At 38.5% G+C, this 25,942-nt stretch overlaps 1 protein-coding gene across 1 annotated transcript; it reads left to right on the top strand.

Moving 5' to 3' along the window:
* Window positions 1-1,340: 1,340 nt before the first annotated feature.
* Window positions 1,341-25,538, top strand: acadl (acyl-CoA dehydrogenase long chain). The gene is made up of 11 exons (XM_073850803.1): window positions 1,341-1,494; window positions 3,560-3,736; window positions 3,813-3,950; window positions 6,199-6,363; window positions 6,535-6,601; window positions 8,052-8,216; window positions 9,458-9,559; window positions 9,986-10,099; window positions 20,201-20,328; window positions 21,310-21,396; window positions 25,013-25,538. Exons 1-11 carry the CDS (start codon window positions 1,403-1,405, stop codon window positions 25,104-25,106), a joined length of 1,329 nt encoding a protein of 442 aa, XP_073706904.1. The 5' UTR covers window positions 1,341-1,402; the 3' UTR covers window positions 25,107-25,538.
* The last annotated feature ends 404 nt before the right edge of the window (window positions 25,539-25,942 follow it).

Raw genomic sequence — 25,942 nt, 5'->3', positions numbered from 1 at the left:
TTTATGTATTTCTACATGTATTTACTTTTACATTAATTTATGCATTTCCACATTTATTTTAAAAATACATAAATCAATAAATAAATGTAGAAATACATTAATTAATTAATAAACAAATAAATAATTAAATGCTGAAATAAACACATAAATAAATAAATATAGAAATGCATACATAAATAAATGAATAAATAAATAATTAAATAAATGCTGAAATAAATAAATGCAGATATGCATAAAAATAAATTGTTTGTCAAAAGTGTCACTTTAATTGTGCAATTTTTGTACCATTTGTGTTATATTACATTTATTTCTACATTTATTTATGTATTTCTACATTTATTTATTTTTTACATTAGTTTATGTATTTCCACATTTATTTTAGAAATACATAAGTAAATAAATAAATGTAAAAGTACATAAATTAATTAATAAACAAATAAATAATTAAATGCTGAAATAAATAAATATAGAAATGCATGAATAAATAAATGTATAAATAAATAATTAAATGCTGAAATAAATAAATGCAGATATGCATAAAAAATAAATTGTTTGTCAAAAGTGTCATTTTTAATTGTGCAATTTTTGTACCATTAGTTATACATTTGTCTCTACATTTATTTACGTATTTCTACATTTATTTATTTTTACATTAGTTTACGTATGTCAACATGTATTTAATAAATAAATAAATAATGTAGAAATACATAAATTAGTACACAAATAAATAATTAAATGCTGAAATAAATAAATATAGAAATGCATAGATAAATAAATGTATAAATAAATAATTAAATGCTGAAATTTTTTTTTAGTCAAAAGTGTCATTTTTAATTGTGATATTTTTGTACATTTCTGTTATACTACATTTATTTATGCATTTTTACATTTATTTATATCTGTATATGTATGTTAATAAGGTAGAAAGTCCTAACCTCTTTCAACGCAGGTATTCTACTAGTACACTGATATTTGTATACTTACTACATGAAGTACGCTTGAAAAAATATACTTGAACCTTACCGAAGTATACTTAATAAAATAAACTTGAAGTATACAGTAAGCAAACATTAAAAATGCGTCTTTCCAGAAGCTGAAACACAACATAGGTTGTACAAATTGAATATCCAGGATTAGAAGAAAGGACTACTAAATTAAACAGTTAGCCTAACGTTACTTCAACATAATTTTACCATCGTAGAATTTTTAGAATATTTAGTTGTTTTTCATCATCATGTCATCTTACTGACCGTTAGCGTGAAAAGACTCTTATTTTGAAATATCGTCTTTATGCCTTCAGACGGAAGTGTCTTGGCTTTTATTCTGTTATTAGAGTAAAGTTCACGGACGGTTTTCTGACCTGTCAAATAAATATTGAGTCTCCTCGTTTGAGTTGATCAACATGTTTGCAATAAAGGCAGTAAGGAGTTTTTCTCCTGTGACAAAAAATGTTTATTTGCGGAGCAAACAGGCGTTTAGCGTGACTATGTCAAGGTAAGAGTCATTTGTGCTGTTTTCTTTCATATTTCATAATTCACATAAATAGTTTTGCACTTTCACTTTTTTTTTTTATCTCTCTGACGCATGAATTAACAATTCACAAAGGGAAAAACTATATATTTTCACTTAGAAACATGGCTTCTATTTTTATTGCTAATCATAATAATAAAACTGGCAGGTGTTGTTACCAAAACCAACTTAAATAGGTCGACCAAATAACAGGTTAAGCTAAATTTGTTCCTGTTAATCTTTTACAGTAAAGGATCTAATAATGTCAAATCCCTTTCCCTCTAAATTATGTATTTTCAACAGAATATCGTTTTCAATATTGGCAATTTAATCAGAAATGTTCAATTTACATGATCAGCTATATAACGTTACATACAGTTATTTCATGGTGTTTTGGTTGTAACGGTTTAACGGTTTTTTTTTCGAATCTGAAAGCTTGAAAGCTGAATAAATAAGCTTAAATAAATAAGCTCCCCTGTTATATGGTTTGTTAGGATAGGACAATATTTGGTTGAGATACAACTATTTGACCATCTGCAATCTGAGGGTGTAAAAAAAAAAAAAAAAAAAAAATATATATATATATATATATATATATATATATATATAGAGAGAGAGAGAGAGAGAGAGAGAGAGAAAATCACCTTTAAAGTTGTTCAAATGAGGTTCTTAGCAATGCATATTACTAATCAAAAATTAAGTTTTAATATTTTTACGTTAGTTAATTTACAAAATATCTTATATCTTAAATGTCCTAATGATTTTTTGCATAAAAGTAAAATTGATCATTTTGACCCATGCAATGTGTTTTTGACTATTGCTACAAATGACTGAAAGACATTTGCTCCAGGGTCACACTTAATATGTTCATTTTCAAATGACACTGGATTTTCTTACATGTTTTTAAAGTGAGTGTTTTTCAGAATGAAAATATTTTTTTTGAAATATTACGCAAACAAAAAAGTACAATAGTATTAAGCTTTTCTGTTTTAGTGGTTTTCTTTCGTGGTATATTGGAGTACCACTGTTTGTGAATATGGTTGAATATATTATGAAACGAGGAGGATATGTATTAATGGTAATAATGTATTTATAATATTTAAAGAATTATAGCAAAGACTGTTTTAATGTGTTAAAGGAGTAGTTCACTTCCAGAACAAAAATGTACAGATAATGTACTCACCCCTTTGTCATCCAAAATGTTCATGTCTTTCTTTCTTCAGTCGTAAAGAATTTTTTTTTTTTTTGAGGAGAACATTTGAGGATTTTCCTCCATATAGTGGACTTCTATGGTGCCCCCGAGTTTGAACTTTTAAAATACAGTTTAAATGCAGCTTCAAAGGGCTCTAAGAGGAAGAAGGTTCTTATCTAGCAAAACAAACAGTTATTTGCATAAAATAATACAATTTAAATAATTTTTAACCTTAAACGCTCATCTTGTCTTGCTCTCCATGAACTATGTTGTATTCTGGGTTAAGACAGTTGTCTAAAAAGTGCCATCGTATTTTCTCCCTCAACTTCAAAAATCATTTCAAAATCGTCCTACAAAATACCAACTCAGTGTTTGCAAAGTGAACTTGCAAAGAAGATCAAACACCATTAACGAAAAAGGTAATATAGCGATGTAGGATGATTTTGAAGTAGAGAAAGAGCATGAGATGGGAGTTTTTCGACATAACCTAACTGTCTGAAACTGGAAAAAAAAACAGTTCAGGAAGAGCAAGACAAGACAAGCATTTGACAATAAAAAGTATATATATTGTTTTATGAAAATAACTGATCGTTTCGCTAGACAAGACTCTTCTTCCTCGGCTGGGATCGTTTAGAGTCCTTTAAAGCTGCATTTAAACTGCATTTTGGAAGTTCAAACTCAGGGGCACCATAGAAGTCCACTATATGGAGAGAAATCCTGAAATTTCTTCCTCAAAAAACATAATTTCTTCACGACTGAAGAAAGAAAGTAATGAACTACTTGGATGACAAGGAGGTGAGAACATTATCTGTACTTTTTTGTTCTAGAAGTGAACTTCTCCTTTAATTTAATTCCCAGAATGCAGCACGCAGAGGTCAAGGATGGGGAAGCGGCAGCACCTTTCCGACCTGAGACGCCCATGGCCAAGACACTGATGGACATCGGCACCAGACGGATCTTCTCAGAGGAACATGACCTGTTTCGTCAAAATGTGCGGCGGTTCTTTCAGGAGGAAGTTGTTCCGTATCACGCTCAGTAAGTCAGCAGGGTCGGTCATTCCCAGTTATGTAATAGCTAATGTGGTCTCACATATATACACATGTGCTTATAGGTGGGAGAAGGCTGGTGAGGTCAGCAGAGAGCTTTGGGAAAAGGCAGGAGAGCATGGATTACTTGGAGTATATACACCTGAGGAGCATGGAGGAATCGGAGGAGACCTCCTGTCTGCTGCTATAGTGTGGGAGGAGCAGTGAGTAGCCACGCCCCCATCTGTCTGTCTCAGTAGCTCCTCCCTTTTCTGTCTGATTCAAATCTTGACCCAACAAATTAGCCTTTTCCACAAAACTCTGAAGTTACGTCAATGCAGTGTAAAGTTAGATCTGCTACAGGTCTGTGCCTATGCCCTTGTCTCAAATAATGCTGCTTACCTTTTCTTTTTTGTCTGTTTTCCAAATTGTTGACTCCTCAAGATAATATGCTCAACAAAGCACTGGCTGGTTTCTGTTCTCCAACTCTGGTATATTTGAGCATATTTACTCAGTCATTTCCCTCAATTCACTACATCATAATAAATTATGACAGCATTTGACAGCATTTATATCCAAATGTACATTTTCCCAAGAATAAATTAAACAATTCTGAGTTCGGTTAATGCATAAACTCAAACATCTCAAACAACAATGTAATCCCGATCTAATTGGAATAAAGCCATTAATCAGAGTCATCTTTTGTTTAGTATTATATTATTTTATTATGTATATCCCTGGGCACATTATACAACATACTTTTACATCGTCATGTTAATAGTGCAAAGGAGAGCAAGTAGAAAATACAGTAACATTTTAATAATAATAATAATCACAAAAAAAATTCACATGACGAGGCGTAATGCACAGCCAGCACCAAGGTTAATTTCGTAAACGAAAACTAAAACTAAGACGAAAACGACTGATCAGAAAACTAAATATATCAAAATAAATGGAAAACTAAAACGAAATGAAACTAACAACTTTTATTGAAAAACGAACTGAAATAAAATAATAATGATCAAAAATAAATAATTTTTGTAATCATTGCATTCTCGCCCCATGGCAGAAAAATAATAAAGACAGTGACCTGAACAGCACCCGCATTAAATCTAGGCTACTGCATCAGTTTTAGGCAAAATTATAATTTTTTTTATTGTACAACAAGCAATCGAACCAATATACTAGTGTTGATTAATCGTTAAAAGGTCAGGATACAAACACCAACATGCAATCTCATTTCTAATTGACAATGATTCCCCATGTCTATTAAACCTTTGAAAAAGTCCTCAAATGTGTATTTGCACCGCCGCTGACACAGAGAGAGCAGTCACCGTGTTTAGGTAAGAAATAGCTTCACAAACAGTCTTTTCAAACACTCAGTCATTCATATTATCACAGCAATACTGGATTAAAGGTCATAGTTTGGATATGAACATTGATGTCAATGGTAGAGATCAAAACAGAGCATGTCATCTTTTGAAAGTATTTGGCACTTCAAATAACGTTTGTGTCACATTGTATTGTTTCACCACTAAATGGACACAAGTAACTGTTAAAAAATGCATTTGTCAGTGAATAGAGATACATTCAAAAACGCTGATTCATCCAGCAATGCTTTTATGAGTGAGTCATTTATTCATTCAAACCACTTTTTCATAAATTTAATATTAAAAATTGGTGTATTGAATATATTATATTTTAAATACAAATATTTTGTATTAAATGTTTAAACATTCATTCAAATGAATTAAACACTTTTAAATAGACTGCAGCAATTCATATTTTGTCTTACGTTATTTTGCTTAGTTTAGAATTGTGAGGAAATCATGATCTAAAACTAAAACTGAAACTATGTAAAAACAAAATAGAAATGTGTTCACAAAATAAAAACTAAACTAAAACTAACAAAACTGTTAATGAAGCTAATAAAAACGAAACTAAAATGTATTGCAAATTTGAAAACTATATTAAAATAAAACTAATTTAAAAAAGCAAAACTATAATAACGTTGGCCAGCACCAAATGGACAGAACGGCAAAGCTCAAAAATGTATTGAATTATAAGTGCCAACATTCAGAATTAAATAAACATAGTAGTTGTGATGAGCCGAAGCTGACACAAAGTTTCTGAAAAAATGTTTGCTCTTTGTAGAATAAAACACCGGTATATATCATATAGTTTCATAGTATCTATTTTGTCACCTGAAAAACTGTTACCCTGCAAGCGCCAATCCGGAAACAAGAAACACTGAAGTGTGAAAAAGACTAATTGGCTTTCCTTTCTAAATCATGAGTGTGAAATCCAATTCTGTCTTCTGCTGGCTGCATCAGTTCAAATTTAGGATTGAATTGGAATTATTCACATCCTTGATTGTGTAGGATTTAGTTTTTTCCTTTGTGTGTGTGTGTGTGTGTGTGTGTGTGTGTGTGTTGTAAAGTAGCTGGTGTTCTGTCTCTGTTTGTGTTGTAGAATGTACTCTAACTGCACTGGTCCTGGCTTCTCTCTGCACTCTGAGATTGTAATGCCTTATATCAGTCACTATGGCTCTAAGGCTCAGATCGAGAAATATATTCCACAGATGACTGCTGGAAAATGCATCGGAGCCATCGCTATGACAGAACCTGGAGCCGGCAGGTGGGTTTCAGTGCAAGCATGACATTAATCATAAATTGTACAAAAAACTATAAAAGAAAATGAAAATATACAAAGGGTGCATCACATTTTGATGCTTGTGGAGTCATATTGTGATGCATTCATTCGTTCCCTGTGTCGTCCTGGTTCACATCTTCAATTTTCTCTCTGAAGTGATCTTCAAGGAGTGAAGACGTTTGCAAAAAAAGATGGAACTGACTGGATTCTTAATGGAAGCAAGGTATGAACAATGGCTGCTCGATTATGGCAGAAATCATAGTCACGATTATTTTGGTCAATATTGTAATCACGATTATTTAACACCATTATGACTGGGTCCGGAACTTTATATGAGTGATTAATTTAAAGATAACACTGCCAAAAATGCTTTTCTTACTTAGATTTTTTTGTCTTGTTTCCAGTCAAAACATCTAAAAATTCTTAAATCCAGAAGAATTTTCTAGACAAGTAAAAACTATTTTCTTGTTTTCAGAAAAAAGAAGTCAAAATTAAGCATGTTTTTGCTTGAAACAAGCAAAATAACCTGCCAATGGGGTAAGAAAAATAATCTTAGTTCAAGCAGACAACTAGATTATTTTTCTTACCCCATTGGCAGATTATTTAGCTTGTTTCAAGCAAAAACTCACTTAATTTTAATTTATCTTTTCTGAAAACAAGACGATATTTTTTTCCTTGTATAGAAAATCCTTCCTGATTTAAGAATTTTTAGATGTTTTGACTGGAAACAAGACAAAAATTTAGTAAAAGTTTGAAAAGCATTTTTTGCAGTGTAGCAATACAATAGAATTTTTTTTTTTTTTTTTTTTTTAAATTGAATGTAATTAATTGATGTAAAATTAAACGGCATGGTCTTCACTGTAAGAATTAAACATGGTTTGTTTCTTATAAAAACTACAAAAGTCCTCCGTCAAGAGCAGTGAGTGATATTGTCTTTGTCTTTTGTTGTTTGATGAACATTAAGCACAGAGACGGCAGAAGGAATATTACTCGTGGCTGCTTTAAGAGCCGCACGGATCCAATATACTGTTACACACAGATTTTAATTCTCAACTGTTTATGTTCATTTCAGACATAAGTTGAAGGTTTACACGAATAATCACTAAACGCCACATTTTGACATATATTTGCATGTATTTGACATTCAGGTACGCATTTTAATCTAACCGTTGAGTTTACTGGTCCGTATTCTGCTTTGTCTCTGAACACATACACAGAACAGCGCAAATTCTCTTTTGTGCTTCTAAAAACACCACATCACAAAAAAATGTATAAATCAAGCATGTCCCATTTTATGCAAGTCACGTTATATGATTTTACTGATGTGAAATCGTGTGTGAAATTGGGCTTTTATAGAATACATACATTTTGTGTGAATCTTCAGCCGATTATACCATTAAAAAAAAAGGTGCTTCACGATGCCATAGAAGAACCTTTTTTGTTTAAATGGTTCCATTAAGAACCTTAAACATCTGAAGAACCTTTCTGTTTCACAAATGGTTCTTTGTGGTGAAAGAAGGTCTCTTCAGATTATAAAAAGGTAGGAAAGAGCTGGTTTGACTGAATGGTACTTTGTGGAACCAAAAATGGTTCTTCTATGGCATTTTTTAAGAGTGTAGTTAGATTTTCCATCAAGTTTTGTTAAAGCACTGTCTTCCTCTTCTGTCTTTCAGGTGTTCATCACTAACGGCTGGATGAGCGATGTGGTGATTGTCGTTGCTGTGACTAACCGTGAAGCAAAGACAGCAGCTCATGGAATCAGTCTGTTCCTGGTTGACAACGGCACTAAGGGCTTCCAAAAGGGCCGCAAACTGGAGAAGCTCGGACTCAAAGCTCAGGTCCTCCTTAAAACTTTCAACATACAGAACCTCTGTTTAAGAAGACTTTACTTAAAATGTATTGAAACACGTAAAAATTAAATTTACATTATAGTTTAATATAGATTAATCAAGAGGTCTACCCTTACCAAAAAGAAGTATACTTCAAATTTATTTTATTAAGTATACTTAAGTAAAGCTCAAGTATATTTTAAAGGATACCTTATGTAGCAAGTATACAATTACCAGTGTACTAGTAGTATATTTTTTAAGTGTACTATTTCAATACTCCTTGGGACTAAATTGTATACGTTTAAAGTATAGTTTAAGTATAACAGTAGTAAACGTTGAGTACACAACTAGTTTACATCTATGTTTTCAGTTTGTACTGCAAGTATACTAAAAGTGAACTTATAGGTATACTGATAGTTTACTAATTAAATACTTTTATACATTTTTAGTACACTATGAAGTATAGTCTCAGTAAACTACTAGTTTAGTAGATTTATACTGCAAGTATACTCATAGGTTTTCTTTAAGTGAACTTTACATCATACTTTAAGTATACTACTATGTCCCTATTTAGGTATTAATTTGTATATATTTTGTTATATGAATATCTGAACATACAAAACATCAAAAGAAAGAACAGGGTATCTGATTTTTAAACAAAAACATTTCATGCTTTCTTTTTTTATAAACACTTGAAAGTGGGTAAGTTTTTTAAACAAAAAAATAAATAAACAACATTTTGAACAAAAAGACTATTGATGATAATCCAAACGTAGATGGAGTTGATCAACAGCCCAAAGCTTGACAGTCATTATTTCCTCTTCATGGGTGGACATTTTATTCCATAACGTTACACAGTTTTCCATATCTATGGTTTTGATGCTGTTTTATGTCTGATGATTGTGTTAGATTACATGTGGAAGCATCTGTTGTTTCGGTTTCTTCTTCACTTGTGTTTTGGAAATTCTGTTCAGAAGATGTTCAATAGATCTCCTCGAGTATAACAATGAAAACACAGATTCTCAGAGCACAAGTAGAGCTCAAATATATTTAGACTTTTTCTAAATATGAGTCAATTATACTTAAATATCATTTTAAGTATATTTCTGGGAAGTATATAAGTAGACCGATATTATACTTTACTGTTTTTTCAGTTTAAAAGAAGTATACTAATAGCATACTTATAAAGAATAAACTTTTTTTTTCGTGAGTGTAATTATAAATGTATTGGGTCTTTGTTTTCTGTGCAGGATACAGCTGAACTGTTCTTTGAGGATGTGCGTTTGCCCGCTGAAGCTTTGTTGGGTCAGGCCAATAAAGGATTTTATTATCTGATGAACGAGCTGCCGCAGGTATAAGACTAACAGCAGACATCTGCTGCTGTCTTTACTGATAATACTACAACAGATTTAATAGCTTCTCTTTGTTTGTTTGAGATAACTTTACTGCTGTCTTCAGTACCTCCTTGTAATGAGTAATAAAGTTTTTTTAGAAGGATTCACAGAGCGTAAATGAGTATTATTTGTATTATTGAGTTAATCTCCCCATCTTTCTAACAACCTGCCGTAGGACCCATTCAATTCCCCCTCACATATTTGCACTGTGAAGATCTTTTGTACATGGATTGCATTGTCTGTTAAAGATATCAGAATATGAAGGGATTAGGATTCTGGGAATTTGAAAAGCTTTACAAATAGTCTGACACCCCATTATAATGAACTATAATAGGAATAGAGAGAGATTTCAGTTTGTTTCTTTCGTTCTGTGTTATTCTGCAGGAGCGCCTTCTTATAGCAGTCATGGGTCTCGCCAGCTGTGAGTTCATGTTTGAAGAGACAAGAAACTACGTGATGCAGCGGAAGGCGTTCGGGAAGACCATCGCTGACCTGCAGGTAAATATAAAGGAGTCAAGTTAAATCTTTTATTTATTTGATATTGAAGGTAAGTGAGCAAACATTTCTAACACAGTATTCCTTGTATACGGCTGCACAATTAATCGAATTTCTAATCACAGTCACGATTACATAGTTGTTTAAAGCCACGATTGCAAAATTTATTATTCTGCATGCTTAAAGGAGTAGTTCACTTAGAACAAAAATTTAAAGATAATGTCATCCAAGATGTTCATGTCTTTCTTTCTTCAGTCGATGACAAATTATGTTTCTTGAGGAAAACATTTGAGGATTTCTCTCCATATTTTGCCCCGAGTTTGAACTTCCAAAATGCAGATTAAACGCTGCTTCAAAGGGCTATAAACGATCCCAGCCGAGGAAGAAGTCTTATCTAGCGAAACAATTGGAAACGTCTAGGTTACGAAGGTAACCCTCGTTCCCCGAAGGAGGGAACGGAGACGTTACATTGGGATCTCGCTTGAGAGACCGATCACCTCTGAGCCTTATTAAAAAGGCCAATTGAAAATTGGCGAGTGGACGTGCGCGCCGGCCACGCCCCCGTACATACGGGTATATAAGATGGCTGCGCGCACCACTCAGTCAGGCTTTTGCTGAAGAGCCGGGAGAGCCCAGCGTCAGCGCGACGCCAGGGGCGTGGCAGGGGAATGTAACGTCTCCGTTCCCTCCTTCGGGGAACGAGGGTTACCTTCGTAACCTAGACGTTACCCCTTCAGTCGAATCACTTCGACGTTACATTGGGAACTAGACCCATGGAAAAGGCCACGACCCTGACGCCGCGTTACGCACAACGCCACGTGCCGGCAGGTCTTCCCAGACGTGTCCGCAGGCGGTCATTGAACGTAACCTTCCCAACGCCCCGAGGCCCCCTTTTTATAAGGGGGCCTGCAGGGATGCCAGATGTACTGAAGCATGGGTTGGGGGGGGGGAGCACATGCAATTTGTGCATGTGGAAATGAGAATAATTCAATATATCCATAAGATTTCTTAGGGATACACGAGGGAAACAGCGGTCTCCTCCGCTGGAAAATATTGAAAAGTATAGCCACAACCTGCGGGGCGAAGGAGACCCAGGCAGGATCACAGCCAAGGACTACTCCGCATCTAGCCCTGACTGCGGGGCATGGAGGACCCCAGGTTCACCGGAGGGAACATTCTGGGAGATAGCGCACGGATCCACGTGGGAATGGCGCAGCAAGCCGACACCAGCCGTCCCCCCGCTCGCCTGAAGTCTTATGTTAAGACACGGGAGGAACGGCCTCTGCGCGGAGGTTGAAGAACCTAGCGAAGGTATTAGGTGTCGCCCAGCCCGCAGCTCTATAGATATCTGCTAGTGAGGCGCCATGAGCCAACGCATAGGATGAAGCAGCACTCTTAATGGAGTGGGCATGAACACCTAAGGGGCATGGCTCTCCCAGATATAGATAAGAGAGGGAGAGGCATCTACCACCCAATGAGCCACCTCAGTTTGGGGACAGCATTCCCTTTCTGCTGAACCCCAAGCAGATAAGCTGCTAGGTGCGTGAAGTGCCGAGCGAATTCATTTTCACATAGACACAACATCGCAAGGCTGGGTCTGCCTCCTCCAGGGCAGAGCTTGCAGGTTCACCACCTGACCGCGGAAAAGCGTGGTGGGGAACCTTGGGCACAATAGCCGGGCCGGGGTCTCAGGTAGTAACGTGAGAGTCGCCGGGCCCGAACTTCTTGACACACTTTGCTGGCAAGGAAAGCTTGTAGGTCTCCAACCCTCTTAATAGGAGCCGGGGCAGTCAGGAGCGCTGTCTTAATGACAGGACTCGACTGAGGCCCACTGAGCACCTCTGGGGAACCTTTGCTCGTTCAATGGGAGCCAGGGCAGTCAGGAGCGTTTTTCTCGCTCGACTGAGGCCCGAGGCTCCAAGGGAGCGCCCCGCGGCCTGAGAAGGCGACGGGGAAGCTTCCCTACAGAGAAGTTTGTAGGTCTCCTTACCCTCTTGATGGAGGCCAGGGCAATCAGGAGCGCTGTCTAAATGACAGGAATTCTAGCTCGACTGAGGCCAGGGGCTCAAATGAAGCGCCCCGCGGGCCCGAAGGGCGACGGGGGGGTCCCAAGAGGGTATGAGGCGCGGTCTGGCACCTCTGAGGGACCTCACGACCAGTGGGTGCTTACCTATTTTGCTTCATCTACTGCATGTGATATGCGGCTAAGCGGCGGCATATATTCCGAGAGTCGAGGGGACAGCCTGCGCTCCAACTCTCCTGCAGGAAAGGAAGCACTACTGCAATCGTGTATCTCTGTGCCTCTCAGCGAGAGGAATGCCAGCGATAGACCTCATCTCAGTGCGTGAGCCAGCCTTTGCCAAGGGAGCCCAGTACCGAGTGATAGTTTGTATCACGGCCTGTGGAAGGCCGGAGAGATCTAAGGTGTCAAGCCGTGCCCTTACAGGGAGGGACTGCCGCGAGGGGAAGGTTACTAAGACCTAAGTCCGGGTGGGCCGTCCTTGCAGCGCAACCTCCAGACTTACTCCTCGTCCTCCCTGGACTCGCACAGAGTCTGTGCAAGGAGGCTCACTGGGGAAGGGCGTACTTGGGCCCCGGAGGTCAGCTATGTGCCAGAGTTACTCTGGCAATGGGAGGAATCGGGAGGGCGAGCGGATGTGGCTGGGCCTGCCGATATAACTCCAACTAGCTGCGTCACGGGGTGGAGTCGCCATTCTGCAGGTGGGTGGACTGCCGTGGGAACCGGGGGGCTGCACGGTTGAGTTTCCCTGCTTTAAATGAATGGCAAGTAGCAAAATCTGCCACGTTGGACTCCATGGGAGCAGATGGGAGGAGCTGTAAGCCTCTGTTGTACATGGCAACCCAACCCGTGGTAAGCCACGGGCTGACTTGTCGGCAATACTGCGGGAAAACGCCAGTCCGGAGAGAGCCGAGATGCCATGCCCATCATAGGACTCGATCGTGCTGCAGCGGTCTCACATGAAACAGCTTAACGGCAAGCGGCTAGAGCTGACATGTGCCCCAGGAGCCTCTGATTTGAGGGGACCGCTGAATAGTTCCTGATTAGCTCAGAGACTACAGCACCAACTGCGCGCTCTTGGTAGCAAGGCGGGCCGTCTTGTGGACCGAGTCGGGCTCCCGACCGAGGAAAGGGATTCCCTCGGTTGGCCTGAAGGACCAGATGGCGGGGGTGCCGAGGCACCAGGTCCCTGTATTCGCACAACGGAACTCACGAGTGGGCTGGTAAGCACCAGTCGAAGAGACGGTTGAAGACGCGAGTACCTGTCTGCCGAAGAGGGGACAGGGGAGCTCCTATGGCCTAAAGAAGGCAGGAAGGAGAGGGACTAGCCAAGTGGAAGCACCTCGCGCTGAGCGCTCGACCCCCGGGGCAGACCGCCGGAGGGGTGTGCACCGGGGAAAGATCGAGACGCGACAGCGGGTGCCCTTCAGGCAGATGGCTGCAACCCAGCCCTGGAGACGGAAACATACTTGTATGTGCGTCGTCGTGAGCATGTGTGCCGACAGCCTAAGAAGGGATCGGAACAGAGCTCCATCCAGGGCGGATGTTAACCCACCACTCTAACTGGACACGTGAAGTCAGGACTCTTATCAAACCCCGACCTCGTCCCGGCCGGAGAGACAGGCTGGATCGCGTCCTTCGCCAGTAGGAACGCGACCTCCGCAGGCAGAACAGAGGCACGCCTGTTTCCGAATAAAGAATGTAAGGGGTACCTGTGAGTCTGGGCGGACGCCTGGAGCCGGGCCGTACCGTCCGTATCAACCAGTGTAGTGGTATCAAGGGAACGTTGACCGGCGTGACCGTGGTGGGGCAGCCTGGGGAAAGACAGGGAAGGAGACAAAACCCAGAAGGATAAACGTCCTGGAGAAGTGTCTAACTGCGCTAAGCAGTGCTTACCTACTTCCCTGGTTCCCGCGCTGGCGACATCCGGTCCCGAGTCTGGTTCCGAGGAGTGGAAGTGCTGCTCAGGAAGGAAACTCGGGGCCGGGGCCCCAGAGGTGAGAAAGCTGGGTCTTTCTGTGATTTCAAATGACCGGCTAAGTCCCGCTTCCAGCGGGAGTGCCGACAGAGTAGCTCTCTCCACCTCCGGGGGTGCTCGCATCAGGGACGCTTCGAAGCTCGCCTGCGAGGGTCTTCCGTCGCAGGACCCTGAGAGGCGAGCGGCGTCCCTCTCCCACGGGCGGCTCGACGTCGGCCGCGAGCCTGGATCGTGTGGCTCAGCAGGGGACGGAGCTGCGGGGGGACGCCCTCGGCGACGGGCAGGCGGAGGCGGGGGCCCAGGCGGCGGAATGGTAACTTCGCGGCGGGGCAGGATATGTTGGACGGCCTCCGTCTGCCTCTGGACCGTTGGAGCGCCAGAGGAGACGCCCAGCCCGAACGACGGGGAGGCGTACTGCTCTGGCAACTCGATGGGGTATGCTGATGGGCGGAGGATCGCAGGCTTTTGGGGGCCGGCGATACGTTCGACGCCGCTGAGCAAAAACCCTTCACGGTGTCGCCGAATAGGCCGCTCTGGGGAATGGGAGAGTCGAGAAAGCGAACTTTGTCGGCCTCTGCCATCCGGGCCAGAGTCAGCCAAGGTGGCGTTCCTGGACCACGCAGGTGGACATCACCTGACCAAGGGGACACGCCGCGACCTAGTGGCCCGAAGGGCGAAGTCAGTGGCGGCGCGGAGTTCTTCAAGTACCCCCTGGTCAGGACCACTCTCGTGCAGGCCTTAAGGTGCCTGCACCTGGCACTTTTGCAGTGTTGCAATGGCCTGCAGGGCGGGGCAGCGTGTCGGGGGGCGCAGAAAAGGCCCAGCCGATGAGGGCGGAAGAAATTTCACATGCCCTAAAAGGGAGACGCGGAGGGCCCCACCAGGCGGCCGCGCCCGCGGGCAAAGGTGCACCGCGATGGCGCGCCCGACCTGGGGGACCGCCACGTACCCCTTGGCTGCCCCGCCATGGAGAGTGGCGAGGGGAGAGGAGCTGGAGTGCGCTTCAAATTAATAGGGCGCCATCGATTTTGTCAGCTCCTCATGCACATCCGGTCAGAACGGGACCGGGGGGGAGCGCGGCGCTGCCGCCGGTGCCCCCCCCAGGAACCAGTCGTCCAGCCTAGAAGGATCGGCCGGAGGCCCCTGAGGAACCCTCAAACCGATCCCCCCCGGCTGCCCGGAAAAGCATAGCCGACAGTTCGACATCAACCTCCGGGGGGGCAGCGACCACGGGTGGGCGCCGCGCCGTGGGAAGAGATGTGTCACCGTCTGACTCTCCCTCTGATGCTGTGACAGACATCTCATCCTCTGCAGGAGCACCGAAGGAGACGCTCAGCCCGCCAGGCGGGGAAGCGTCTGCTGCGGAAACTCAACGGGACCGCGCTGAGATAGAGAGGTCCGCAGGGCTTTTTGAGCCGGCGGAACGCTGTCTATCGTAAATTGAATGTCCCCCCCCGCGCCCCACCGCGGTGGCCGAAGAGCATAGGCGGCTCAACGGCTGACCACGGGAGGGAGGCGGGGGGAGCCAGCTCGCGAACGAGCGGCAGGACTTCAGCGTGGTCATGGTCATGCTTTCACCGCATGGACCATTCATGAGCACCACCCCAGCGTGCTCAAAGCCTAAACACGTGAGGCAGCGCTCATGTCCGTTCGCTGAGGAGAGGAAACTACCACATCCAGAGACGCACGGCCGAAAAGACATCCTGAAAAGGACGTCTAAAACGGCCGCTAGAAATTGCTCTTTTGTGATCCCGGTTTGCCCAGGGAGGGGCCGCGGGGCAATGCACTCGCCGGGGCTGCTCGCTGGAATGCAAAAAGGCTTTATATGGCCGTGAAAACGGCCGCCCGCGGGACCGCGCTGACGGCTGCCAAACAATGCTCTTTCTGTGAAACACTCTTTTAGTTATGGCAGCGCAGCAGCAGGAGGGAGCATGAACTCTGAAGAACTCTTCTCGGCTGTTTAGAGGCTCGACACATCGGCTCTGAAAGCAAAAGTCTGACTGAGTGGTGCGCGCAGCCATCTTATATACCCGTATGTACGGGGGCGTGGCCGGCGCGCACGTCCACTCGCCAATTTTCAATTGGCCTTTTTAATAAGGCTCAGAGGTGATCGGTCTCTCAAGCGAGATCCCAATGTAACGTCGAAGTGATTCGACTGAAGGGGTAACAATTATTTTCTAAAAATATTTACAATGTATGATGCAGCCATTACCCAGAAACCCCAGTAAACAAAACAGCTTTCAGTTTCTGAAAAGTTTTAAAATCATTTAAAACGTCATTCAGATTTGTGTATTTGCTCTGGTGTTCATCACAGCGACAAATACTTCAATATTTAGACTTAATAAGCTAAACACATAACATAAACCTCCATTGAAAAATTCTTCTAAACATTTATTAATCTTAGGTCATTCCAGTATTTAATAACAAATTGCTAAAATCAAAATTTGCAACTGTGTTATTGAATGAGCTAAGAGTTGTATTTTTTTAACAATGATTAATAACTTATGTAGCTTTTGCTCATTGTAAATATTTATTAATTAACTAATGCCGAGAACACACTACACGATTTTCATGCCGATTATGAATGGAATTTGGTCTTGATCACAGATCGTGCCTAGTCGGGCATAGTCTGTTCCAGTCGGGCTCAGTCGCTGTTTATAGTCGTCACAAAAAATCGCATAGTGTGTGGTGTCTAAAGATAATAATCTTAGAATTCAAGAGCCAGTCGTTTTCACTAAGATTTTTTTAAACATGTTTAATATTTGCGACTGACACCAGCGATTTTATGCAGCTATGCGGTGGAGATGCGTTCACTGTCAAACATAATTCTGCATTAATTAGGTAATTTTGTCCAAAAAAATGTTCTTGATTACAAGAAAAATACAGATTGGTCTTGATGTGATTTATTTCGCCTTTCTTTTAATTCATAACTTAAGGCTACACAGATTTAAATAGTTTCGTTTTCAAAAGGGGAGCGCATAACACTTTTTGAATTTCATGGTTTGTATAGCCTAGTCTGCGAGGGGATCGGAGTACAATTTTTGTCCACATTGTTTTCACACTTGTCTAGTACAAATATGTGGCTTTGTTTCATATTTACAGTGAATATGTTTTTCGTTATTTACCTCAAAAGAAAGGTAGTGAAATGTGACAACATGCCCCGTAGGTGGGGTACATTATAACACGACCATATGGCTTAAAATGCTATCTGATCGAATGAAAAACATTTACACAACAAACTAAAATATTTTGTCAATAAAATGCATGCATTCACTTTTTCAAATAAAGTAATGACGTTTAAAAATAATAATAATAAAAAGAATCCAATTTTGGAGTTTGACAATGAACACATTGCCACATGGTTAGAACGGCCCTGATCGCAACACAGCTGTACAGTAGTTCAAAACAATGTGGACACACATTGTCCACACACAGCTCGCAAAGAACACGACACACATAAACAACACACATAAACGAGCCAAAATGCTTTACATTTCTCAATAAAATCCATGAAAGTCAATAGTGTAAATTGCATCGAATATCATAGTTTAATAACACAGTGTTACAACGTTCTCTGCACCACTGGAATATAATACAGGTTACTGTCTTGCTGGTTTGAGAACCATTAATAAACTTTCTAACTGATAAACAACAGATTGGAGAATAAAATATAATAGCCTATTTGTCTCATTTTAAATGAATACCAAAAGCTGAAATGAAAAAATTATTTCAGCCAGAAATGTACGTTTACTATGGTAAACAAAATATTCTGCGATATCTTCAAAAGGCTTTTGCATTTTGGCGCACTTTTTTCTCTGCATAGTGTTGCTACGCCAACTAGTAAATACTGAAAATTTGGTTATGCTTGCATGTGTGGAAATATTTAAACCACGCGTTACAACTAACCCCGCGTTCGTTTGTGCCCCGCGCTCTGATTCTCAGTGATTCTCCTATTTTAAAGAAGAATGATTTTATTTCGATCTGCAGTGTAAGAAAAGTCAAGAAAAAAGATTAGCCTATTGCCCTAAATATATATAAACTACAGGCTTAATCCTATTTTTTTCTTAACTTTTAACTTCTTCTAAAACAATATTAAATCAACTTTAAAGGCTAGGTTAACGAATTTTCTTCATAATAAATATACAAACAAAACGAATAGCTTACACTTCAAATCGAAGTTTTTATATATAATTTCATAAATCACGAATATGACGAAGTACAATTATTCTATATAAATTAATTGTATAGCTATAACAGTTGTATCAAATGGATAAGAAAATTATAGTGCCTTGAATTTATTAAGTAGGCTAATATTTAATTTCGTTCGTTTCATTCTCTGTAAATGTAAAGAAAAAAAATACCATTTTACCTGGAACCAATTCGTTTCTAATCCCTGATTTTAGACAAGCATGCATGATATCATTTATATATTATTGCTTGAATAAACCTTTTAAAAGTAGTGCTAGAAATGTTATAATTAAGGAAATTAAACAGACCTAGGCATTTGAAAAGACATATTATAATAAAAATGCGTTACAACGTTTCAATAGGTAAAACGGGTGTCAAATAAAGTACCGCAGTGTTGTATTTTGGTGCGGCTGAGGGAGCGCGGGTAGATGCTGCGGTTGGAGTAGCCTACACTGTATTTTTTATTTTAATTTTTTTGGGTTTGGCAGAATTTGTCCAGTCGTGACTCACCAATCGTTAAGTGTGTTGTGGAGTGGAGTGACTCAGTCATTAGGTTTGTGCTCCTTTCCGATTGTCAAAGACTAAAATCGGTTCCAGTCGGTGGAAACAATCGTTAAGTGTGTTCAGGTCAGTCTTAGAATGCTTCTGCTAGTCGTGTAGTGTGTCCCTAGCATAAGAGATCTTACTGTAAAGTGATACCTACTGGTGTTTATAATTCTTTTGCACTGTAATCTGTGTTAAGTTTTTTTAACTTTATACATTTTTTGTCTATTGCTTTATTGTATTTAAATGTTCAGTTATTTTTGTCATAAGAAAATAGTACCATGTTTTTGCAAGTAAATTTCAATATCGTGATAATACTGTATAACGTGATAAAAGCATTATCAATTAATCGCAACATGAAAATTGATACCGCCATATCCCTATGCATATTGCATTTTTACTTTTTTATTTAAAAAACAAACAAACCAATTTATCATTGACATTTGTGACAATGAGAAAAACAATAAAAGTATTTCAGGAAGAGTGTTTTCAGCTCGTTTTTTTATTTTTATATAAAGTTATGGCATGCAGTTGCTTCAAACAATGGTATACAACTCTTTAAAACATAAATCAATGTAAATTGTGATAATCGTAATTAATAATTGCAATTACAATTTCATTGACAATTATGATTTTTTTTTTATAATCGTGCAGCCCTATTGGTAATTATTATAATTTTACATTCTATTGGGAAAGTAAATAAAAACTACAGAAAATTATGTTCTTTTGACCATTTTCAAAGATAATTAAAAAGTAAATGATCAGTTTGAATGATCAGGGAACAACCTACACATCAACTTCAGAGGGAATAGCAGCAAACACATAAACAACAAAAGATTTGGTGAACTCTGACACATTTCACTCTTATCGTTAGTTCTTCTGGAGGATCAGTATCTGTCCTACTTCTGCTTTATTACCTTGTTTTGTGACCGGTTGGACCACGTTTCTAAACACTATCCTGGCATTGTTGGCATGTAAATGGTTATGGTTTTTGATGAAACCTAGGAATTTCAAAACAAGCAACAGCTTGCTTTCAATTTAGAAAATCAGAAAATTTGATTTCTCATGGCATGACCCCTTTAAAAAACCTTTTCAGTTGTATTAAGTTTCTCTGTCAGATCCTCACTATTAGTTTCCTCATTTGTTTAGTGTGCTTTTAACCTCACGTAAGGTCATGGCCACACACTCAATATGTAATTGTATCCCTCTATTCTTCCTGCGGTTTGAGACTGATGCTCAGAGTAATTGAATAAGCTCCATGACACTGTTCATTTGTACATACAGATGAGTAGAATCAGTGAGGTCCAAATCAGGTTTGTATCAATGACTCCTCCTCATTATCAGGACTATAACTGATCATCTTTCTGTCTTTCAGGTGGTGCAGCACAAACTGGCTGAGTTGAAGACAGACATCTGTGTAGGTCGAGCTTTTGTTGACAGCTGCCTTCAGCTCCACAGTGAGAAGAAGCTGGACTCAAGCACAGCATCCATGGCCAAATACTGGTGGGTGCTTTCGAAACTCCGCTTCATGAAGCTTTGAAGCGTTTAGTTTCAAATCAATGGACTGGAGCATGCATCAAACTCCCCAAGTAAAAGCTAGAATCCTTTTATTCTAAAATAAAGTGGCTACAGAGCTAAATCTGCACTCACACTGCAAAAAATGCCTTGTCTTGTTTCCAGCCAAAATGTCTAAAAGTTCTTAAATCAAGATGGATTTTCTAGGTCAAGGAAAAATTGTCTTGTTTTCAGTTCAAATTAAGTGAGTTTTTGCTTGAAACAAGCTAAATAATCTGCCAATGTGGTAAGCAAACTAATCTAGTTTTCTTACCCCAAGATGATTTTTCTTATTGTCTGTAAAAAACAAGACAATATTTTTTACTCATCTAGAAAATCCTTCTTGATTTGAGAATTTGTAGATATTATGGCTGGAAACAAGACAAAAAATTTAATTAAGAAAAGCATTTTTTGCAGTGTGGTACTTTTGTGGGAATATTTTGTGGAATATGGTTTGCTGATATGAAAAGTTCACTGTATGTCGTAGTAATAAGTATAATTTATGACAGCGATAGAAATGAAGTTTTCTTTTTACATTAAACACATTAAATATTACATGTATGTAATATAATGTGTATTTTCATGACAGGTGTAGGTCTTAAACTTTATATAGGGTGGTATTAAAAAGGTCTTCCATTTCACTTGTGTGATGTTTTTTTCCAATTTGAGTCTGAAAGAATCATCATCCAGATCTCCCCATCGTGTGTATTCTTATTCGAAAAATCATTTTGCTCTCAAATGCGTCATAGCATGCTCATCTATGTCAGTCGTAACTTTTCTATTTCATGCTGACTGATTGTGACAGTAATGGCAAATAACATTTGGATTGGTTTCTTGTTTAGCTTTGCATGCCTGATGAAGTCTATAGAAAGCACCACCTTTCTTGCATCTTTTTGCACACTAGTGACATCAGCTTTTTTTCCTCCCTAGGGCCTCAGATTTGCAGAACAGAGTTGCTACTCAGTGCCTTCAGCTTCACGGTGGATGGGGCTACATGTGGGAGTATCCGATAGCCAAGTGAGTACCAGTCTCTGAGTCAGCACTGATGGACAGTCACCTTTGCACTTGTGTTTGCTCTGTGACAGTGGCTGCAGACAGAGATGTTTCAGAGTAAAACATGGCACTGTGTTCTTTTACATGCCAGCAACTCATCTTCTCATATTTAATAGTTTATACTGTAAGTGTGTTGTCAACAAAAAAAGACACTCTAAAGTTCTCCAAGCAGTTTTCCACCAAAATAAAAGCTCGCAACATGCAAGTCTATTATTATTATAGTCATATTATTATATATCATATTTTTTGTCCTTAGTTGTTCACATGTCTAAAGCTGTCCATACAAAAAATAAAATAAAAGTGGATGGGGACTGATTATTGTGAAGACAAAAAATAGTCATACAAGTGGTCCAATTAACTTTCAAACTTTCAAAGTCATTTTATATCATAATTGTGTGAAAATATGTTTAAAATTACAGCATTCACTGACAATCATATGTGACCCTGGACCACGAAACCAATCATAAGTAGAACAGGTATATTTGTAGCAATAGCCAAAAATACATTGTATGGGTCAAAATGATAAGTTTTTCAATATTAATTAAAGATCATCCTCCATGAAGATATTTTGTAAATTTCCTAATATAAACACTGTTGGGGAAAGTTACGTTTAAAAGTAATGCATTACAATATTGAGTTACTCCCTAAAAAAGTAAGTAATTACGTTACTTAGTTACTTTTTATGGAAAGTAATGCGTTACGTTACTTTTGCGTTACTTTTTAAATCTGGGCAGGGCTTGCTTGTTTCTTTTTAATATAAAAAGTTCTATTTTGGTCAAATGTAAAAGCCTTTTTACACCAAAAGCCTCAGGCTTAGAGAAAAATAAATTCACGTCTGTACAGTAGACCGCAGAAGACTCTTCAGCAATATAAAAAAAGGAAAACAAATGTTAGATTATCTTGAGTCATTTGTGCTTATTAGTATGGATGAATTGGATCATCGAAGGTCGGCAGCAAAGACATCGGTTAATAAAATGTGATTAAATACATAAAAGATATTTATATTATTTAACATTTAATTATTGCAGGTTTGCATTGAATTTCACAGTTTTTATTCATTTTGAAGAACACTGTATCTGTTTTTTAGTGAGCGAGATGAATTAATGCATGTTCACATTTATTCTAGAACTAAAGTAACATCTTGCTCACAATTTCTCTCAACATGGGGACAGGAGAGCTTTTAGTCAATAAATGGGGGAAAAGTAACTGGCGTTACTTATTTGGAAAAGTAGCTAATTTTCTTGTCAATTAAAAAGTAATGCGTTACTTTATATCAAAAATTGATTTTTGATTAGTAATATGCATTGCTAAGAACTAAATTTGAACAACTTTAAAAGGCCATTTTCTCAATATTTTGATATTTTTTGCACCCTAAGATTGCAGATTTTCAAATAGTTGTTTCTCGGACAAAAAGTGTCCTGTCTTAACAAACCGTACATCGATGGAAAGCTTATCAGAATCAGAATCAGAAAGAGCTTTATTGCCAAGTGTGTTCACACACACAAAGAATTTGTCTTGGTGTTAGGAGCTTCCAGTACAAAAAGTACAAACATAGTGGAGACATACATAAAGGTAAGGTAATAAAACACTAATATTAAAGAGAATATACAATAAATTATAAATAACAGTAGTAATAGAAATATACAGAAAAAAATGTCCTTAGACAAAACTATGAATGTGCATATGTGCTATATATTTATATATTTATCTATTATTATTTATTTATTCAGCTTTCAGATGACATATAAATCTCAATTTCGAAAAATTTACACTTGTTTTTTCCCCCCGTTTTTTCTTGACTGTTATTCTGTTGTCCAGCAGAGGGCGAGTTTCTCTCAGCTCTGCAAAATCACCCCACCACAATATCTCTCACACTCTTAAAATAGAGCTAAAACTGGGTTCATTTTAATTGTCATTTATAGAAATGCCTTTGTGTTTACTGAAATACGTTTAAATGTTCCTTTTTTCCACGAAGCTACAGTTTGACTGATTTCTGATGAGTCACTGTTGATCACTGCATTCTGTGATATATTTGTGTATTTTGTTGGCAGCAGATGTACCCTGTGTAGGTGTAAAATGTCTCTTTCAGAACCTCTTGGAATATTCATACATGACTAGAGTCTTTAAAAAATCTGCTGGTGTTCAGTGCAATATAAATATAGCTTTAAGAGATGATCTCACACTAAAACAATCAAAAACTGTAATATATATGTTCCACACAAAAAATAAGCCTATTTTTGGACCATTAAGAGTCTTGCTTTCATGACAGCGAAGCACATTTTCTCCCCAAATCAGATTACTTTTTTCAAGTAACTAGTACAGTAACACATTACTTTTTAAATGACAAAAAATAATTGAGTTACTTTTTCAAATAAGTGACACCAGTTAGAAATCAAGAGTAATCGGATTACTTTTTTTTTCAAGTAACTATTACAGTAACACATGCTTTTTAATTTACATAAAAATATCCGAGTGACTTTTCGATACTAAAACAATCAAAAATGTAATAAATGTTCCACACAAAAAATAAGCCTATTTTTGGACCATTAAGAGTCTTTTACTTTCATGACAGTGAAGCACGTTTTGCCAAAATCTTATTTGTATATTGAAAGTTGAGTAGATTCCTTCAGTGTTGGGGTAATGCATTACAAGTAACCAGAGTTACGTAATCAGTTTACTTCAAGTAACACATTATTTTTTAATTTACAAAAAAATATCCAAATAAGTAACGCCAGTTACTTATTTCCCTATAAATGTGAACATGCATTAATCTCATCACTAAAAACAGATTCAGTATTCCTCAAAATAAATAAAAACAGTAAAATGCAATTTATACAAATATCTTTTATGTATTTAATCCAATTTTATTAACCAGTGCCTTTGCTTCTGCTCTTTGATCCAATGCAATCATGCTAATAATAAGCAAAAAAATAAAATAAAATAATACTCTAAATAAAACTAACATTTGTTGTTCTTGCTGAAGAGTGTTGAACTTTCTTCTTCTGCGGTCTACTGTACAGACGTCAATTTACTTTTCTCTAAGCCTGAGCCTTTTGGTGTAAAAGGCTTTTACATTTGACAAAAATAGAACTTTTTATATTAAAAACAAACAAGCAAGCCCTGCACAGATTTAAAAAGTGACGCAAAAGTAACGTAACACATTACTTTCCATAAAAAGTAACTAAGTAACATAATTAGTTACTTTTTTAGGGAGTAACTCAATATTGTAATGCATTACTTTAAAAAGTAACTTTCTTCAACTTTGGATTTCCTGTCCTCGTGACTTTAATGTAAGAGAAATGATATGTTATTTAAATGAAGTATTTGTAGATGTGTTACAGTAATGAGAATGAATATTTTCATTAACGCTAATAAGAATTTTAAGGGGAAATGTGCTCGCCATTAAAATGTCACCATGTAAAAAATCGTAATGGTCCTAAAAATAGGCTTCAATTAATATAATTAAGGTTAAATATGACCGCAACATTTTTGAGATTCGCCCAGCCAGATTTTCAATCTCGACTCATAAATAAAACGCATTAGAAACATCCTAATGATCGTCTCGTGTGCTCTTTTTCAGGGCTTTTGCAGACTCCAGAGTCCAGCCCATCTACGGAGGAACCAACGAGATCATGAAGGAGCTCATCTCACGCAACATTGTTAGTCGAAAATAAATGGAAAAAGAAGAGGGTTTGATTCAGTGCCTCTAATGTCTGTAGCAGGAGTTTCAGTTCAGTTCAGTAGAAAAGAGTGTTCTCAGATAAGTTATTCAACACAGAGAAAATGTTCATGTCATGTGAAAGTCATATGCTTATATCATATGATGTCTGTAGAGAGAACATCTCTCCTGTTTGTGACTACAGTATGGATGTTTTTAACAACATCGTCCTCAGTTAGACAAATTGCACCACTAAATTCAGGAGTGTAAAAGATCAAATCCTTGTGAAGTGATTTGACTGTTTGATTTATGAATACAAACTTTGTACTAATAAGTCTTTATAAAGACATTTCTAAAGATGTTCTGTTCTTTTATCTAACAATGTGATTGTTTTTTTTTTCTCCAAAAGACACCTTCGGGATATTAAAAACAATTTTGTGAATTTGAATCATGCCCTGTCATGATTGGTGTAAACAAAGAGTGTGTGTGTGTAAGTTTATGAGTCTCTGGCTGCTTGTTGATGTGAGTCATGGAGCAGAGGTGGGTGGTCTGTGAGAGTTAGTTGGTGGGTGTTATAAAGAGATTAAACCCAGAGTGTTCAACTCTCTCTCCATCCCGCCCGCTTTCTGTCATGGGTATAATTATAGAGCACTTTTCCTTTTATTCAAAGATATTCAAATATAGAGGCGCGCTATGAAAGTTCAGAGTAACTATAGATTAGAACAGAGGAGAGAAAATGGTCTTTCAGAAGCAAGTTTGACTGCGGGTCAGACAAATGAATCATTCTTTTGAGCCGATACTTTTTAATGATTCTATTGATATGTTTCCAAAAGCGTTCGTAAATCACATTTT

This window comes from Garra rufa, chromosome 11 (genome assembly GCF_049309525.1).
Source record: "Garra rufa chromosome 11, GarRuf1.0, whole genome shotgun sequence".
Classification (NCBI taxonomy): domain Eukaryota; kingdom Metazoa; phylum Chordata; class Actinopteri; order Cypriniformes; family Cyprinidae; genus Garra; species Garra rufa.
This window is presented reverse-complemented; position numbering and strand designations above follow the sequence as displayed.

Bases quoted from the DNA above. Each gene is read 5' to 3' on its own strand.
- acadl (XM_073850803.1), top strand. From the start codon at position 1,403: ATGTTTGCAATAAAGGCAGTAAGGAGTTTTTCTCCTGTGACAAAAAAT. The intron at 6,602-8,051 runs GTATGAACAATG...TCTGTCTTTCAG, and splicing joins GGATTCTTAATGGAAGCAAG to GTGTTCATCACTAACGGCTG. The intron at 20,329-21,309 runs GTGGGTGCTTTC...TTTCCTCCCTAG, and splicing joins GCATCCATGGCCAAATACTG to GGCCTCAGATTTGCAGAACA.